This window comes from Culex quinquefasciatus, chromosome 2, assembly GCF_015732765.1.
Source record: "Culex quinquefasciatus strain JHB chromosome 2, VPISU_Cqui_1.0_pri_paternal, whole genome shotgun sequence".
Classification (NCBI taxonomy): domain Eukaryota; kingdom Metazoa; phylum Arthropoda; class Insecta; order Diptera; family Culicidae; genus Culex; species Culex quinquefasciatus.
The window spans coordinates 158,435,913-158,448,778 of record NC_051862.1 but is presented as its reverse complement, the minus strand read 5'-3'; the positions used below and the strand labels follow the sequence as shown (position 1 = coordinate 158,448,778).

Sequence of the window (12,866 nt, the reverse complement as noted above, 5' to 3'; positions counted from 1 at the left end):
ATCGAGGTGCTCTGATTTGGATGAAACTTTCAGGGTTTGTTTGTCTATACATGAGATGAACTCATGCCAAATATGAGCCCTCTACGACTAAGGGAAGTGGGGTAAAACGGGCATTGAAGTTTGAGGTCCAAAAAACATGAAAAATCTTAAAATTGCTCGCATTTCCGTAAAACTTCATCAATTTCAACTCTCTTAGATGCATTCGAATGGTCTTTTGAAGCCCTTCAAAATGTGCTATAGACATCCAGGATTGGTTTGACTTTTTCTCATAGCTTTTGCAAATTACTGTTAAAAATGGATTTTTGTAAAACCTTAATAACTTTCTGCAACAGCCTCCAACACCCATACTCCCATAGGTCAAAAGTTAGGGAATTACATGGACTATAAGCCTACGGTATTAACTTTTTGGCCAATCGCAGTTTTTCTCATAGTTTTACGATTTTTCTATAACAAACATTTTACAACGTTAGTTTTTGCCCTGTGGGCCTCCATAGCGGCACTTTTTGGTCTCAATTTTGACATATTCGGAATCCTCAGGAAATTTTACATTAGATTGAAGTGTTAGAATTTTGAATTTGATTAAGAAAATAATTAAATAAAACATTTATGAAAAAAAAGTTAGATTTTTCATACCCTGTGTTCAATACGTCAAATGCTGTATCAAGTAGGCGGATACCTGTTTTACCCATAATCCGACAAAATGGTAAATAATATTTTAATTAATTCTAAATGGCATTTTTTCCAATCAAATTTACATTTCCAATACTTCTAACTTACGTGAAATTGTCCGAGGATTTCGAATATGACAAAATTGAGACCAAAAAGTGCCGTCTTCTTGGCCTACAGGGCAAAAACTAACGTTGTAAAATGTTTGTTATAGAAAAATCGTAAAACTATGAGAAAAACTGCGATTGGCCAAAAAGTTAATACCGTAGGCTTATAGTCCATGTAATTCCCTAACTTTTGACCTATGGGAGTATTGGTGTTGGAGGCTGTTGCAAAAAGTTATTAAGGTTTTACAAAAATCCATTTTTAACAGTAATTTGCAAAAGCTATGAGAAAAAATCAAATCAATCCTGGATGTCTATAGCACATTTTGAAGGGCTTGAAAAGACCATTCGAATGCATTTAAGAGAGTTGTAATTGATGAAGTTTTACGGAAATGCGAGCAATTGTAAGATTTTTCATGTTTTTTGGACCTCAAACTTCAATGCCCGTTTTACCCCACTTCCCTTAGTCGTAGAGGGCTCATATTTGGCATGAGTTCATCTCATGTATAGACAAACAAACCCTGAAAGTTTCATCCAAATCGGAGCACCTCGATACGACCTGTTTCACATCGGTGAAAAACTCGCTCTTAAGTTTGTGCTCAAACCAACCTCTGACATTTATGCCGATTTACATGTATGTAACCCCTTAAGTTATTGTTTTTAACTTTTAACTTTCAAAACATCGAAAAATATAGATTTTTCCTCTAAAACAATCTCATGGCGGCTGTATTTTGAAAATGCTGATTTTTTTTATACTGTGAATGGTACTTTTAAAATGTGAATTTGATTTTAAATTTGAAAAAAATGTCGCAGAATAAAATTTTGGCGGAACTCTTAGATAGTACCTTTTATTGCCAAGAAATTTATTTTTTCAATAGAATGGATCCTTTTGAAACTTTAAAAATACACATCGCTAGGCATTTCCTTAAACATCCAAATTTAAAAATTTATTTCAAAAATAAAATCAAGAAAGTGATAGGAATCAAAAAAATTAAATTATACAAAAGTAAATTTAAAAAGTTAGGAAATCTCGTTAGGAACCAACTGAGGAAGCAAGTATGAAGCTCTTCGCATGAATAAATCGCTGGTTTATCTTTTTTTTACATTTTTCAACAAAGCAGTTTTACCATAACTCACTAAATATTTTAGAACATGTTTTCCTTTCTTTTATTATTTTGGCCGTGAACTTCGATATTTTTTGTTTCTTTTGCTAGTCTTGCCTCGTAACCGCGCTAATCATTTTTTTTGTAAAAGTATTCCCAAAACTAGTATCACGCCTTTCCGTTTCAAAAACTGTCTGTAATGTGTTGTTATGTTCATGAGTGTGTATGTTTTTTTTGTGTATGTGTGTGTGTACTGAATCGATCCATTACCAACTATGGCTTTCTTAATACTGTATAGAAGCACCCAAAACCGCTTTTGCAAAACTTCGTATTTGTCGCTCGATATCTTCTGCGCTTATTGACCTCGGGCTTTTCCGCTCCGCTGTAACGGCCATTCTACGTTGAGGATCTCGTCCCTTAAAAATATCCTCCCTGATGTCTCGCGATCAACCTTGCTACTCTCCTCGCTTGCAATTAACTACTCTAAAAAGTAAACACCGAATCACTACTGCACAAGAGCTACGGATAAAATATGTCTGTCTCAAATGGTTCGTTCCCTTGATTCTTTACTCGTATTTTTACAGGACCATTCAACTCGTCGTCCACTTGCGCGCAATTATCACCTGGTGGCAACAGCAGCCGCCGCCGCATCGCGTAACGGTCGTAATTGTCTGCCCTTTTTTTTATTTTACAGTGCATGTGCGCCTTACATTCTGCTGTACAAAGTTGAGGATCAACCTGGCAAGTTACCTTACGTACTGCCCGACCCGGCACTGCTGCTGTGGTGGTTGTTGTGACCCCCGCCGTGGTTCAGATTTCGCTGGTTCAGGACATCGTCCACCTGGATCAGCTGCTCGATGGGAATTAGCGATAGCTCTCCGCCCGGAGGTGGCGGTGGAAGGGCGTCCTGAAAGAAGCATCGGAAATCATAAAAACACTGCCCAATCGACTTGTCACCAGATCGACCTACCCTAGCTTCCTGGGCGGCCTTTTCGGCACGTTTCGCGCGTTGCTCCTTCAGCTTCAGCGAGAAGATCGCCACCGATCGGGCCCGCTTGACCAGACTCTGCTTGATGCGGGACTTTTTCGCGGCCAGTTCGGCTGCGGCTTGAGAAAACAAGGAAAGAAGGAAATGTTTGGACAAAGTTAAACAGAGGCATTCAAGGTAGGGATGCTCATACCTTTGGCCGCTTCCTCTTCGGTTTGGGCCTTGACGGACGGTGCGCTCGTACTGGTGCCGGGCTGATCGACCGTTTTGGGTGCCATGTTGTTCCACGAGGGGGCTGCCTTCATCAGCTCCGAGTCGGATCCGGAGGCCAGTTCTTGTTGCTGGAAATGTTTGAACGGTGTTTAGAGGGTGATCGGTCAGAGAAAAGATTCAGCGAATAACGACACATTTAGCAATAGTCTACGAAATTTTGAATTTTCAATATAAGATGTCGACGATTATTGCCAGGAGCCAATCAACGGAGATAGAAAAGGTTACACATTTGTTGATTAAATACGGTGTTAAAAAATAGTTAAGATTTCGGAAATATAATGTACATTGCACAACATTAACGGAGATAATTATAAACAATGTAAAGCTGATATTTGAACACTATCCTACACGTTTATTAATTTCAAAGCCAAGAAATTACCTTTGGGACCATCCACAAACCACGTGAACACTTTTTTGGAATTGTCAACCCCCTCTCGTGGACAATTGGCCATACAAAACATCGCCCCCCCCCCTAAGAAACCAAACCACGTGGTTTATGGATGGTCCCTTTATGCAGAAAGAAATATTTAAAAAGTCATTCGAATCGTTGCTGCATCTCTCAAGGACGTTGGAGCCATTGGTAACCAAGGCCCTTTTGGCATCGGTATATGACTTACCAAAAACCAATTTCAAAAATGTTTTAGATTGTTGATCTACTCGTTCTTCAAGTACCCTAAACTAAAACTAATGAAATTTTGTTTCAATTTGGATAGTAACGATAGTTAGTGTCGGAGGTCATGGTGACACTTACAGCTTTTTGAAAACTCGCCCGAGATTTATATTTTACTTCTATTACATTATTTTACTGCCACTCGAAGCAAGTCCGACCCATATGTAAATTCGTCAATTTTGAGATAATAATTAAAACGTTAAAAATGTAAACAGTCCAGACTCGATTATCCGAAGGCATTGGAAACATTTCACTTCAGATTATCAAATCTTCGGATAACGCCGACCAACAAAATTCCTGCGCAGGCTCAACTGAAGGGGAAGCATGAACTTCGGAGTTCCCAGAATCAGGTGCACTTAGATTTTTTCAAAAATATTTAGACAAGGCCAAATGGTTTTTATCCAAAGTTTGTATGGAGAATTAGTGCGGTTTGCTCCTTGTACATATTGCATACAATTTTTGGTTGTATGCAATTGCGACGAACCGCCATAATTTTCCATACAAACTTTGGAGAACAAAGGAGCGATCTTTTATTACGTATTGCAAAAATCCAAATTTTTGACCCCCTCCCTCCTCATAACAAAATTTTCATACATTTTTTTGTTTGTATGGAGCGTAACACGGCCTTGAACCCCACCCCCTTCCCCAACTACGTTACCTAATAAAAGAACGCTCCCAAAACAATTTGTGAAAAAATCAAAGTGCACGTTGAGAACCCCGCAGTTCATGCTTCCTCTCGAGTTGAGTCTGCGCGGTTAATTTACAACAAAATTATTTGTTTTATCTCATTGTTTATTGTCGAGCCCAAGTATGACCGCCCAAACTATTTTTTAGGGCCAAGATGGCGGCAAAAATGTCGTGGATGAAATATTGAGTAAATGCATTAAGTAATTTAATAAACTACAATCGGCGATAATTTTCGTCTCTTTTGTGTGGCTGTTTGTGTGCATGGGGTGATTGGTCAGTATAATTGAATAATGCCGTCATAAGTTCAGTGCTTCTGGGGACGCGCAGTCCTGTTTTTTCGCGATAATTTTCGTCTCTTTTGTGTGGCTGTTTGTGTGCATGGGGTGATTGGTCAGTATAATTGAATAATGCCGTCATAAGTTCAGTGCTTCTGGGGACGCGCAGTCCTGTTTTTTCGCGATAATTTTCGTCTCTTTTGTGTGGCTGTTTGTGTGCATGGGGTGATTGGTCAGTATAATTGAATAATGCCGTCATAAGTTCAGTGCTTCTGGGGACGCGCAGTCCTGTTTTTTCGCGATAATTTTCGTCTCTTTTATGTGGCTGTTTGTGTGCATGGGGTGATTGGTCAGTATAATTGAATAATGCCGTCATAAGTTCAGTGTTTCTGGGGACGCGCAGTCCTGTTTTTTCGCGATAATTTTCGTCTCTTTTGTGTAGCTGTTTGTGTGCATGGGGTGATTGGTCAGTATAATTGAATAATGCCGTCATAAGTTCAGTGCTTCTGGGGACGCGCAGTCCTGTTTTTTCGCGATAATTTTCGTCTCTTTTGTGTGGCTGTTTGTGTGCATGGGGTGATTGGTCAGTATAATTGAATAATGCCGTCATAAGTGCAGTGCTTCTAGGGACGCGCAGTCCTGTTTTTTCGCGATAATTTTCGTCTCTTTTGTGTGGCTGTTTGTGCGTAATGTTCCGTCAGTGCAAGCGGATGGTTGTGTTTGTGTGCAAAGTGCCCTTTCTTCATCATCGCTAGTTGGAAGGCAATTTGACGGTTGAGTTCGTTAGTTTTACCGCGTAAAATAATATTTTGATTCATCAAAAACGTTGTGTGGTGTGCGAGTCTTTTTTTTTGTGTTGAAAAGACCTTCCCATAGCTCCGTAGCTCGGAGGGCTCGACGTCGGTTGTTTATGTGTTAAGCCCTCTCCATAGCATCGTAGCTCGAGAGGTAACGATAATCAATACCTCATCTAGTTAACAGAAAGAAGATCGAAAGGCATTTGATGGTTGAAATCGTAGCGTCGTTTCCGTAACAAATTTATGAATTAAATGGTTATATAATTAAAAATCAGACTACGCTATCATAGCAGCATTGCGTTTAACACCTCATTCTTTAAATAAACATTATTTGGCTTTATCTTTCCACAGCCGGCTGTCTAAGATGAAACCATTTCATTTAAAATTTAACAACAGTTAAACGGGAAATGTCTCATCCGCAGCATCCGATTGTTTGCCTTGAGAATAAAATATAATACCTTTCAACAAACACTATGATTTTGGGTCGCATCATCATCTTCTATGATGAATCCTGATCAAACACCCTATCCTACTAACAAGTTTTCAGGTTCCTGGCGCTCGTGGGGTGTAAGCACAGAGTAAATCAGCTGCCCTAGTAGCAACCTGCGCTAACTAACATTCCCGTCCCTTAAAATCGAGGTCTACAAACTGACATGGCGGGCGCCGTTGGTGGCCAATGACTGTTACCTATTCGCAACTGATCTAGCTTTAGCAATCATGGTGTTTTATCTTTTCGGCGCATTCATACATGCTGTTGATAAGAGAAACACCACTAGATCGTCGAAGCCTATAATCAGTAGTGCTGAAAGGATATTACGGTTCTGTTCAGCAACGGAGGGGCAACCATGGGTGATCTCTCATGCTCATGCTCATGCTCATGTTAGTAATTTAATAGACTACAATCCACTAAAATGTATCAAAAGTAGGATCGCACAACTCTAATTTGATGTTAAAATTAAGAAATAATAAAAAAATTGCTCTCGATTTGATTATCCGAATTTTTATAAAAAACTTTTTGATAATCGAGTCTTAATTTATTCAAAAAAAAAACGAATAAAATCCCAATTTTTGCGTGATAAAAAAATTATGCTTGATTTTTTCTCGGCTTGCTGTTTTTAAATTTGGATTAGATCGAGCAAAAATAGGATTCACCAGAATATTCCTAAGAATGGACCATTTCCCAGAAAGGTTGCTGTTGTGATACATAAAAAGGAGGGTATTTTTCACGAGTTCTTGATGTTAATTCATTTATTTCTGGCAGCTTTAATCTTTCTTGGTCATTCGCTGCCCTAATTTTTTTTACGAGAGCCATGAAAATCAAAGATATTTACCGTTATTTTTTCTTAGATTAAAGATTTGAAGTTTTGAAGATACCAAAAAGAATCCCTATGAAAAAAAATAAATCCCTATGAATGTCATTATTATTAAAACAATTTACCCTTCATTTGGTAAACAACATCAATCTGGATAATTAGCTAAATGAGCGAATGGATATCTAAAACATGAAATTTGGGGAATGGAATTCTAGTAAATAGAATAGAAAAAAATAAAGTCCAACTCATTTGGCATCATTAGTTTTTCCATACAAATTGGCTTTGTATATGTGTTGTGTATCTGAGCGATTTTGTGTCTTCAGCAAAATTGTAGGTTATGATTAGTACTTTTCGTAGAAAATAGGTACACCGTAAATACATCCGATTAATAAAAGTTGAAATCCCAATACAAGTATTTTTAAATTTTCGAAATTTGTTGATATATTGATATGAAAAAGACATTTTTGAGCCATAGTGCGTGATGGTGCTAATTGCCCGATTTTCAAAGTTCCTAAACATTAGTTTCGGGGGTGCTTTTCTTGCAAGAATTATTTTGTAAACGCAAAAAAACTTTATAAAATGAAAGACATCAAGTTGCAAAAAAGAGGATTTTTTCAGCACGAGTCGTACATTTATCCAACGGGGTTCACTGAGTTGGATAAATACGAAGAGTGCTGAAAAATCAAGTTTTGCAACGAGTCCCATACAACATTTTTTGCAATTCCGAAAAACACTCATTGAGTGAAATTTTATGTCAAGTTTTCATGTATTTTGTCAATAAATCGTTTGAATCAAAAAAATGTTGAAAAGTGTTACTTTTCGAAACAAGTGCTGAAAAGTTCAACTTTTCAGCACCCATTTCAGTGCTGAAAAGTAGAACTTTTCAGCATTTATTTTGAAAAGTGTTGCTATTCGATTCTGTTATTTTTGGTAAAGAAAAGTAGGCTATTTCGTCGTTCAAGAATGACAGGAAAAGTAAGTTTTAATAAAACAATATTGTAATCCTTTTACGGTCCCAAAAAATGTCATTGTGCTCACGGAATTATAAACCTTATTGTTGCTTGTAAAAAATCAACAATCCAAACTTAATTTTAGCCCCTATTAAAGCCCCACAACCAAAACACAATTAATTCAACACTAACGACATTTTTCGAACTCTTTTTATGCCAAACAATTGTACATTGATAAAGTGCATGATGTTGTTATTATATAGCGAGGTGTGTATCAAATTAACGAACATTGTATCAAAAGCGAGTAGCATAGCATAGCCTTTATTTTAAATTTCCAGACAAGCAACAATTAATTATTGTTTTTTTTATATTTTCATCAAAATTTGAAAATCGCAAACAGAATTGTTACCCAAAAACATAATATTAATTTGACTTAACTGCCGTTCTACGCATAAATGTCCCAGCTGTGTCCATTGGTCACTATAGAGCTATCTAAGCCCGATCTCACGCACACTAGCGCACCATTTGTTTTGCTGGCGGGTACAAAATTTAACCTCAATCTTTTTCGTGTACGTACACGCAATACATGCGCACGTAGATAACTCTATTTGTCCCAGTTAACAATTCTAGAGTTGTTGTGTTTCATATGTTTATACTGCCCATTTTCGCATAAATGTCCTATATGCAAAATCAGCAAGCTGAGAAAAACGCATTTGAAGTTTGTCCCATACATAAGGCTACATTTTAACTTTTCGCGAAAAAACTGGATTTCCTCCTGATTTCTAGAACAAAGTACTGGATGTTATAAGCTCTTTTGAAAGATCATACGATTTTGAACCAAACTGCATCAATTCATAAATTCATATGGGACATTTATACGAACAGGGGCAGTATAGGTCCTTTGAACAAAAACTCTAGAATTTATCAACCTTATTTTAAGATCCTTTTGCTAAACAATAGGTAATCTCTAAACAAGTCTACACAGAAAATAAAAGTTGAGTTTTGGAATGTTGAAAATTTGGTAGGTTGAATATTACCTCTGTTTTTGAGTAATATTACATAAAAAATGTGTAAAAATGTGAACCTGATGAATATTCATCAAAAACTGATGAAAATTCATCATTTTCTGGGGTAAAATTAATCATTTTTTTGCCACAAAGTCTGTCACCATTTCCTGATGAATATTGCCATCATTTTTTTTCTGTGTAAGCTCCAATCCCATGAAAGCATGCTGACAAGTCTAATGGGTAAATTAATAACTTCGTCGACCAGCCCTACTGCGTTGAGTTCACCGCAGAGAGGATTCATAGAACAGAATCTACAGGGGAGGCGGAGGCGACATACCGTACCAAACTAACCCGATCTCTTTGCTCAACAAGAGGTAATATAATAAACTGCTTCGTATAAAAAGAAATTTAAAAAAATGGGTTGGACAGTTATGCTTAGAAACGTAACAATTAGGTAAACAAAAATTCATTTTTGTTACATCTTGGTGTCGCAGTTATACCGATTTTTGGATTCCGATTGCGATAGATCAACATAGTATGTATAAAGGCTACACTACAACCACGACCACTGTTTATCGAGTTTTTTTTTCAAACACCAGATAAATGCGAACATGCTGCGGCAAGAAGGATAAGGAAGGACGGAGCTTGCGTTTGCTTGTGTGTGTGGGTGTGCAGAAACTGAACGTTACCTTCGCTACAATACAGTCGGTGCTTCTGTGAATAATGGAAGGATCGGCCGCCTTCAAACGTTTCGCCCACTCGGCGCCTCCACTGGGCCCGATCGTGAGATGATGTTCGGTGTGCTTTTATTTCAGTTTTGATTTGTTTGATTTTTTTTTGTTGATTTTTTTGTTTCAAACAAAATGATAAAATTTACAAGAGAAACAAAAAAGAGGACAAAAAGAGTGCAAATCCACGCAGGTTAGTACGGCAGGGTTCGTTTGTCGGGAACTGACCTTCATTCTGCTCACCTCGATGTTGGGCATCCACTCCTTGGACCGGATGCGAGGCCGGAAGGGCGGAATTTCCGCTATTCTAGGTGGTGAAGCGTTCACCAGGCCCAGATTCTGGGGGCTCTGGCTGACGGGCGAGTGCATGGTGGAGTGTGCTTGCTTGCGGAAAGGTGGAATCTCTGGAATCTGGATAGGCTGCGACGAAACTCGGGGACTCATCGTTTCACTGAAATGGGACGCCAGACGGAATGGTTAGTACACTTCCGGTCACGTGGCAGCGGGCCAGCTTCGGAGGCAGCAAACATTCATTCGCTCTATGGGGTTATTGCTCGTTAAACCAGATTAGTAAATGGGCGATAGAGTTACTAAGTTGTTTGAGGAAAACAATGGAATTAAAAAAAACAAATACTCAAACTGACAGTGAAATTTTGAAAAATGGTATGCAGAAGGATTCGCTAGCAGCTAAGGAAGAAAAATTCAGGCTTAAAGAAAACACTAATTACAAAATAAAACAACTAGATTTGGGATTTATAAAACAGGTAAAAGAGTCGAAAAACTCGTAAAAACCATACCCGAGGTTGATGCTTCGCTTATCGTAAATACTATAACTGTGCTTCATCGACTGTCCCCGGAATGGCGGAATTGCAGCGAGCTTAATGCTTGGCTTCATTGGGCATGCACTATAAATGTAATTATAAAATTGTGTAGCGAAAAATGCCGGCGAGAAAAACGGGTTAAGAAAAACACACAGGAACAATGGGATTGAATGAAAAGTTTTGCTCAACTTCTTTGCCAAAATAAAATCGAATTGTTCCTGTTAAAAACATTTAAGATTTATTAACTACAATAACGTTACATCAGCAATATACACAGCACATTCAAAAACAATTAAGACATTGATATACGAAAATGGTTTTAAATAACAAAATCAACATGTAATTTTTTTGAGAATAATTTTTAAAACTCTACCGAAAAAGTCGAAAAATGTTCGATACTGATTGTTTTCAATTTCAAATATATGGGTAATTCTCTACCAACTCACACGAAATCGGGAAAAGTTGCCCCGACCCCTCTTCGATTTGCGTGAAACTTTGTCCTAAGGGGTAACTTTTGTCCCTGATCACGAATCCGAGGTCCGTTTTTCGATATCTCGTGACGGAGGGGCTGTACGACCCCTTCCATTTTTGAACATGCGAAAAAAGAGGTGTTTTTCAATAATTTGCAGCCTGAACCGGTGATGAGATAGAAATTTGGTGTCAAAGGGACTTTTATGTAAAATTAGACGCCCGATTTGATGGCGTACTCAGATTTCCGAAAAAACGTATTTTTCATTGAAAAAAACACTAAAAAAGTTTTAAAAATTCTCCCATTTTCCGTTACTCGACTGTAAAAATTTTTGGAACATTTCATTTTATGGGAAATTTAATGTACTTTTCGAATCTACATTGACCCAGAAGGGTCATTTTTTATTTAGAACAAAATTTTTCATTTTAAAATTTCGTGTTTTTTTCTAACTTTGCAGGGTTTTTTTTTAGAGTGTAACAATGTTCTACAAAGTTGTAGAGCAGACAATTACAAACATTTTGATATATAGACATAAGGGGTTTGCATATAAACATCACGAGTTATTGCGATTTTACGAAAAAAAAGTTTTGAAAAAGTTACTTTTTGCGTTTCTCTTTGTTTCGTCGTCCGTGTCTGTCGCGGGTGACCATGAACGGCCATGATCGATGACGACCAACTTTTTCAAAACTTTTTTTCGTAAAATCGCGATAACTCGTGATGTTTATAAGCAAACCCCTTATGTCTATATATCAAAATTTTTGTAATTGTCTGCTCTACAACTTTGTAGAACATTGTTACACTACACTCTAAAAAATAACCCTGCAAAGTTAGAAAAAACACGAAATTTTAAAATGAAAAATTTTGTTCTAAATGAAAAAATGACCCTTCTGGGTCAATGTAGATTCGAAAAGTACATTAAATTTCCCATAAAATGACATGTTCCAAAAATTTTTACAGTCGAGTAACGGAAAATGGGGCAATTTTTAAAACTTTTTTAGTGTTTTTTTCGATGAAAAATACGTTTTTTCGGAATTCTGAGTACGCCATCAAATCGAGCGTCTAATTTTACATAAAAGTCCCTTTGACACCAAATTTCTATCTCATCACCGTTTCTGGCTGTAAATTATTGAAAAACACCTCTTTTTTCGCATGTTCAAAAATGGAAGGGGTCGTACCGTCCCTCCGTCACGAGATATCAAAAAACGGACCTCGGATTCGTGATCAGGGACAAAAGTTACCCCTTAGGACAAAGTTTCACGCAAATCAAAGAGGGGTCGGGGCAACTGCTGTGTGAGTTGGCGGAGAATTACCCATATATATTTTGTATTGTTTTTTTATTTGTTTTAAATTTTATTTAAACTTTTTTCCTTCGCACAAAAAAAAAATTGTGTACCTCGAGCATCACGAAAATAGTTCGGATAAGCATTTTGACAGCTGGAACTATTTTGCCAATTCCTAGACAATTATAACTTTTCACAAAACTCGAAATGTACAACAACAGCTGGCCTCCACAGCTAACTTTTAACACTGCAGGTTATGATAAATAGTTTTCTGTCGTCTAGGAATTTGCCAAATAGTCCTACACGGAGAAAAAAAGCGTTCCCACAATCGTGAACAAGCGTTCATGAAAATGGGAACCACGAACAAAGTGTTCAAACACCATGGTACGTTTTTCAAAATCGTACCATGGGATTTGAACACTTTGTTCGTGGTTCCCATTTTCATGAACGCTTGTTCACGATTGTGGGAACTCTTTTTTCTCCGTGTAGCTGTCACTATGCATATGAGCCCTTTTCAAATGTTGCTCCAGATGATGTGTTTTTTGAAAATAATGTTAAAAAATCCAAATTGAAAAAAAGCTAAATAAAGATTTATAAAAAAGCATGAATTTTTTTTTAATAAAGTTAAATTTGGTCACAATAATTTCAATAGAATATACCGATGACAAGATAAATCCACCTAAAGTGTATCAAACAATTGAAATTTTCGAAAACAGTTAGGTTTTTTTTGCGATG

At 37.3% G+C, this 12,866-nt stretch overlaps 1 protein-coding gene across 7 annotated transcripts in view; it reads right to left on the bottom strand.

The window, feature by feature from the left end:
• Positions 1-1,975: 1,975 nt before the first annotated feature.
• LOC6041503 (anoctamin-8) overlaps positions 1,976-12,866 on the bottom strand; it is a 55,620-nt gene continuing 44,729 nt past the window's right edge. For 4 of the 7 annotated variants that reach the window (XM_038253128.1, XM_038253130.1, XM_038253131.1 and 1 more), the window contains 6 exons: positions 10,359-10,466; positions 9,805-10,012; positions 9,523-9,636; positions 3,055-3,202; positions 2,844-2,980; positions 1,976-2,780 (listed from right to left, as the gene is read on the bottom strand). In XM_038253128.1, coding sequence (XP_038109056.1) covers positions 2,625-2,780; positions 2,844-2,980; positions 3,055-3,202; positions 9,523-9,636; positions 9,805-10,012; positions 10,359-10,466 — 871 coding nt within the window. In that variant the 3' untranslated portion in view covers positions 1,976-2,624. Of the gene's footprint in view, positions 2,781-2,843; positions 2,981-3,054; positions 3,203-9,522; positions 9,637-9,789; positions 10,013-10,358; positions 10,467-12,866 lie in introns of all 7 variants that reach the window. The other 3 variants (XM_038253129.1, XM_038253133.1, XM_038253134.1) reach the window with 3 other exon arrangements.